This window comes from Cydia fagiglandana, chromosome 14 (assembly GCF_963556715.1).
Source record: "Cydia fagiglandana chromosome 14, ilCydFagi1.1, whole genome shotgun sequence".
NCBI lineage: Eukaryota > Metazoa > Arthropoda > Insecta > Lepidoptera > Tortricidae > Cydia > Cydia fagiglandana.
The window spans coordinates 18,279,327-18,285,623 of record NC_085945.1 but is presented as its reverse complement, the minus strand read 5'-3'; the positions used below and the strand labels follow the sequence as shown (position 1 = coordinate 18,285,623).

General features: G+C 35.4%; 1 protein-coding gene across 1 annotated transcript; it reads right to left on the bottom strand.

Moving 5' to 3' along the window:
• Positions 1 to 645: 645 nt before the first annotated feature.
• Positions 646 to 3,539, bottom strand: LOC134670472 (uncharacterized). The gene is made up of 2 exons (XM_063528299.1): positions 1,045 to 3,539; positions 646 to 754 (listed from the first exon to the last, which is right to left on the bottom strand). Exons 1-2 carry the CDS (start codon positions 3,537 to 3,539, stop codon positions 646 to 648), a joined length of 2,604 nt encoding a protein of 867 aa, XP_063384369.1.
• Between the last annotated feature and the right edge of the window lie 2,758 nt (positions 3,540 to 6,297).

Genomic DNA, 6,297 nt, shown 5'->3' with positions numbered 1-6,297 from the left:
AGATCCTTGACAACTTCTAGGTGTATTGCCCTGATCACTAGACACGTAAACAAGCAGATCCACCTTTTCTTTAGACCGCTTTCCGTTCTCACGACCATTGGTCCAAAATAGTCCACTCCTGTATAAGCGAATGAATTTGTATACTTCACCCTTTCTACCGGTAATGCAGGAGTCTTGGGTAATTCATACGGACCTCCTCCGTGTTTCACGCATCTTGGACATTTACTTAACGTTTTTTGGACCTTACTTCTACCTTGAGGTATCCAATACTTCTGACGTATAAGGCTTAAAGTATGAGCCACTCCTACATGAAGATTCTTTTCATGAGTTTCCTTTATAAGTTTTTCAGTCAATTCGCTTTCTTTTGGTAAAAGAATAGGATGTTTTGCGTCGTAAGATAAGTCTGAATGCGCAAGACGACCGTCACATCTTAGTATTCCATTTGTGTCACAGAATAGACCTAGGCTGCGAGCTAGACTTGTTTTCTTTCCTTGTACTTCTTCCGGAAACATTGTTTCTTGTAGCTGTTTTATTTCTTGTAATTGAGGATCTAAGTTTGTTACTGGACTTGGTTCGGCAGACAATGTTTTAGCCTTTTGATGATTATCTGTGTTAGACAGACCCTCCGCCAACAGAAGAGAAACTTCAGCACCTGGGCTTTTTGGCCAGGTCTTTGAATCCTGTCGTAAGAAGGCGGGTCCATTTAACCACCCATTTCTCTCTTCCTTTGAGGTACTTGGTCGTGTTGCAGTGTCTGCTGGATTAAGTCCAGATGGAACATATCTCACAATTAGATTTTTATTTTTTCTAATTTCGTCCATTCTTCTAGACACGAACGGTTCCAGTAGTTTGTCTGAATAAAACCAGCTTTTTACGATCTGACTATCGGTCCACAATATCATCTCCGTTATATCCAGTTGTAAAAACTTGAAGACATATTTAATAAGTCTACTTCCAATTAAAACACCTAGTAATTCGAGTCTTGGTATCTTCAAATTTTCTTGATCTTTGGTAGGTACAAGACGTGACTTGCCTATTACAAACTGGACGTTATCTCCTTGCACCAGATATACTACAGCCGCGTAGGCTACTGTCGAAGAATCTGTAAAACAGTGTAATTGTGCCTTATGTCTATTTGGCACAGTCATATTTCTTGGTAGACGTATTGACTCTATTTCTTTAAGATCTTCTAGAATACTCATCCATTTCTGTTTTGTTTCATCAGATAATGAGCTGTCCCATTTGACCTTTTCCTTCCATAATTGCTGGAGAAGTAGTTTGGCTGGCAGTACTATGGGTACACTGAATCCACAAGGATCGTACATTGCCGCTATAGTTTTGAGTATTCCTCTCTTCGTAATCTCATTATTCTTGTTTACTTTGGCTCTAAGTTGGAGTGAGTCTTCCTTTAAGTCCCAATTTAAGCCCAAAGTCTTCACTGTGGTCTCTGGAGCCACATCCTGTATTTGATTGAGAAAATCCTTTGAATTAGAACTCCACTCTCGAAGATTCATTGATATCTCAGAAAACTTGTCCTTTGCCTCTTTATACAGATCTAATGCTTCATCTACTGACTCTGTGCCTGTAAGTAGGTTGTCCACATATATGTTATTGGCCAGCTGTTTTGTATAATTCCCTTCAGAGGTCTGTAGATGATGCTTTATTGTAGCATTTAATAAAAATGGACTGGAGATAATTCCAAAGGGTACCCGAGTGAATCTGTATTGTATAAGGTTGTCTTCAGTAACAGGTTTTTCTGTATCTTTCAGCCATAGAAATCTAGTCACATCTCTATCATTATTATTCAATCCAATTTGCAAGAAAGCCTTTTCTACGTCTGCAGTTAATCCTACATTGTGGCATCTGAATTGAATTAATAATCCAGTCAGGTCTTCTAGCATCATTGGGCCGGCATATAAGCATTCATTAAGACTTTTCGCATTCTTTACTTTCGCTGAAGCATCATATACCAGTCTAAGTGCTTTTCCAGTAGCCATAACTCCGTGAAATGGTAAATAATGTATAGGATGATCCCTTTCTTTCTTGTTAGGAACTTCTTCTATAATTTTCTTTTCCAATTGATCACTTAATGTCTTTTCATACATTGATAACGTCTCTTTATCCAGTCTTTTCACGAGCCCCACAAGTCTTCCATATGCTAATCCATAATTTGTTGGTAACTCTGGAGGATAATCCTTCCATGGCCAGCTGACATGGTATCTTCCACTTTCTAGTATTGTGTTTTCGTTGAAATGCTTGATCGCTTCTTCATCTCTATTGGTGTTAGGCGAGTCGACAATTCCTATAGATTCTAAATCCCATAAGGCTCTCATAGATGTATTATCCAACGGTAGATCTGGTTCATTTAATTTGGTCTCGTATGAGGCTTGGAAGTATGTAAGTACTGATAATTCTTCTCCTCTTTCTTCTCTTGATCGACCAGACAGCATCCAACCAAACACAGAATTCACTAGATATAGATTTTCCTTTATCTCTATCTTCTCGGATAGCATTAGTGACTGATAGTAGTCGTTCCCTATCAGGATGTCAACTTGATCTTCGAGTGATCCGTCATCGGATAGAATATACTTGTTTCGATGTTCCCATTCTAAGAAGTCCTTGCTAAAGGTGGATACTTCATGAGTCATAGAGCGCACAATGTTGACATATATTAACTTTAGTTCATTAGTTTTTGTTTGCAAGCAGAGTCTGGCCAGTGGAGTCTCCAACTCACGAGGTTTATCCTCAGCAAAGGTAAATACCGTGAGATGCTGTTTCTCTTCAGATACCAGGTTAAGTTTTTTAGCTACCTTTTGTAAGATATAACTTCTCATGCTGCCACAATCGAAGAGCACACGACATTTGAGTATTGTATTGTTTCTGCCTATAGCGTTAACTATAACTGTCTGGAGTACTGTTGGCGAATCGTCATTGATATGTAATGAGGTCGTGGTTTCCTTCTTAGGTTGTTCCTTCGTGGGTTGTTCCTTCGTAGGGCACAGTGCTCTGTTGTGTTGTCCTTTTCTTCCACAATGTGGACAAGTTCTTAAATTTCTTTTACACGTCCTTGCACAGTGACCTAGACCTAAACATATGTAGCAGCGGTTATTTAACTTTGACTTTCTGAGTTGTACTGTTTTGAACTTGGTGCACTCATCATTGAAGTGATCTCCACTACAGAATATACATGAAATCTTTCTTTTCTTTTGAATAGGTGCAGAACTGTTTCTTTCTTCCATGAACTTTCGTTTATTGGCATATGTCTTACTAAAGGCAGTCAAGGTTGGTTTATGCTTCTTATGTGTGTCCTTGCTAACATCTGGTTTCCTCGACCTTGCTCTTTTCTTGTTCCTGGACTCTTGTATTAGAAGCGTTTCTGTAGTGAAGCTCTTTTCCTTATTCTTGAATTCTTCACAAGTTCTCTTTGCATCTTCTCTGGCCGTGAGCACTACTTGCAGCTCTTTTCTTAACTCTTCTATAGACTCATCCTTCAATTTCAGTTTCAACTCGTATATTATATCCTCGGGGAATTTTTCCATAATTAAGAATCTAAGGTGGTTATGTTCGGTATTTTCTCCTAAAGTATTTAAAATTCTTAAGTGTCGTTCAATGTCATCTAATGTTTTCCTACATTCATCGGAGTTCTCAGCCCTTGTCATTTTATATAATTTTGAATAATGAGCATCAATTACTTGCGATTTTCTACCATATCTGTTATGAAGTGTGGCTACAGCTATTTTATAATTGTCATTAGTTGTTTCTAGCCCGTCTAAAATGGTCTTCGCATCTCCTTTCAAGGATGTTTTTAGATACAGAAGTTTATCTACGTCTCTTAATTCTCTCTGATCAATATTTGAGCTGAATTGGTCCCAAAATTGTGTCCACTGTAAAATATTGCCATCAAATGTGGGTAAATTAAGTTCTGGCAACTTTCCTCTATTACTAGGGTGGCTTGTAGTGGATGGTACACCAATTTTGTCTCGTTTAGATTGAATAAGGGCGTTTAATTCAGCCAGAGTCTCATCACCTTCCAACTGTTCAGTTGTCATGGTTGAAATCTCGTCCGCGTTTGGATTTGTTACTATTTTAAAGTACTGATATAGTTCGGTATTAAATCTTGTTATTACGGCTTGTAATTTTACCGAAGCAATCTTGGCTTGTTCATATTCTTCATCGTTCCATGATTTTAACGAAATGAGGATCCTTGAGTTGTTGGATAGATTCTTTATTTCCGACACAAATTTGTTTAACCTCGTCAAATATATCTCTTCCATCTTTATTATTAAAAAATGGCGTTGTGCACTGAACCTGAAATTATTATCTTTGACTATAATGGATGGTAAACAATTTCTTAATGGACTAAGCTATAGTCTCATCAACACAATTTATTGGCAAGTGACTTTCATATATAGGTTGTGTATTGATTGTGAATTTAATTTATTAGACCCACTTCATACCATTCTCTTATAATGGCATATAACATTTTTAAATATTGGTCGTAGCTCTGAATTGTTACTCTTGCTTAGTGATATTTTATTTTATTAAAGTTCACATCCAGGTCCCACATATAGTTCGACCTAGCCTATAAACATAGCACTAATTCTCGAACCAGATATTACTTTCATTTTATTTGACTTGGACGTGACACTACCGTGCCCCTTCTTGGCAATTTACTCACAACAGCAAGAAACATCAAGAGCATTTTCTAGATTTATTTATTCAACAAGAATAATCACAATCAAAAACACAAGCCGACTAGTTTCCATTAAACTACATTATTATTCAGGTTTAATCCATCTGAATATTTGCAATCATTTTTACAATTTTTAATTTTGTCCAGTGTTCCATTTCGTTTATTTATCTTAAATTAATAATTAATTTATTCACTTCCACATCAACCCTAATAACCAGAAATAAACTTGTAGTACTTGACCACGCTCTACCGTGCACCTTCATGTTTCAATGAATTTAAACTTTTTAAGTAAATTTATTTCATAATGTGTAAATTTAAACATAACTGATTTATGTTTTTAGTGTGTTTTGTTATGGAGTATATATTTATTTACCAAGTTACTACAAATTAGCAATTTTATTAAAATAAACGCTGTTACCAAAAAACAATTTACATAAATATGAATGAAGTAATCTTTGTATTAAAATATTACTAATTCCTTTGTATTTTAGGAATATGCACACAGGAACTATAAAGTTATCAGACTGTTTCATGGTTATTAACAATGTTTGATGAAAGATGTTCAACCAAATATTATTTTAAATAAACAATATGACAAATAATTATCATGAAAATTCAAATTTTCTCTCAAAGTGACTACTGTTTGTTGCCATAATGTTGTTTTGGACTAAATTCTTAGTTTGTATGTGATTTATTTCTTATACCAAATGGTTTCATTAAAAATGCAAGTTAAAATTTGTCAAGGAAATCAGTACTTGTTTTTACATACCTGGCCCGTTATAGAACTTTAGTTTCCTCTGTTAAATATCCTTTAATGATGGAGCAATATGTTTTCCTCTCAATTGAGCAAGACTGTAGCTATGTTGCTTGTGATATCCACTTATAACCTTGACGTAGTACCTTTTATAAATAAATAATACAATTTTATTGTTGTTAACTTTGTTGGATGTGCGTCTAAAACTTGGATCGAAGTGTACTAAGTGTACTATTTCCTTTACTATAAAGTACGAAATTTTAAAGGCAACAACTTATTTTTCGCACGCAACTTGTTCGATAACATGTAAACAAAATTGTCTGTTCTCACCTGATGAACTAACAGATCGTCTTTTCAAATAACACTTTTCTTTCGTAAATCACTGAATTCCTCTTGTGATTTCGCCTTATTTAAGCTAGTTGTGAATGTTTATTCGCAAAATAGCCGGCTTTTTAACTCGTACTTGGTTGTAGCAAACTTGCAAATGTCACTACGTTGTTGATGTATAGTTATGTTGTCTGTGGAACGAATAATGAATTTCGCAATATGTTTCCGTTTTGACTTACTCTTTAAGTTATTCTCTATTAATTATTCATAAGAATTTCATGACTAATTAACAAAATTATGAAAATATTATTCAAATAAATTTTTTGTACGATTCCGATTCAAGTACAAAATCAGTTCACCACGCCATCTGTGGTGGAATAGCTGTCACTTTTAGATTTTATGCTAAAAACGCCATCTGTCAATCACTAGATGAACTACCTGTAAATTTCACTTACCGAACTGCTCTCGGGTTCTAGAACAAGCTAACTTAAATTTTATGTGGTATTTAATACTAAAGGGGTTT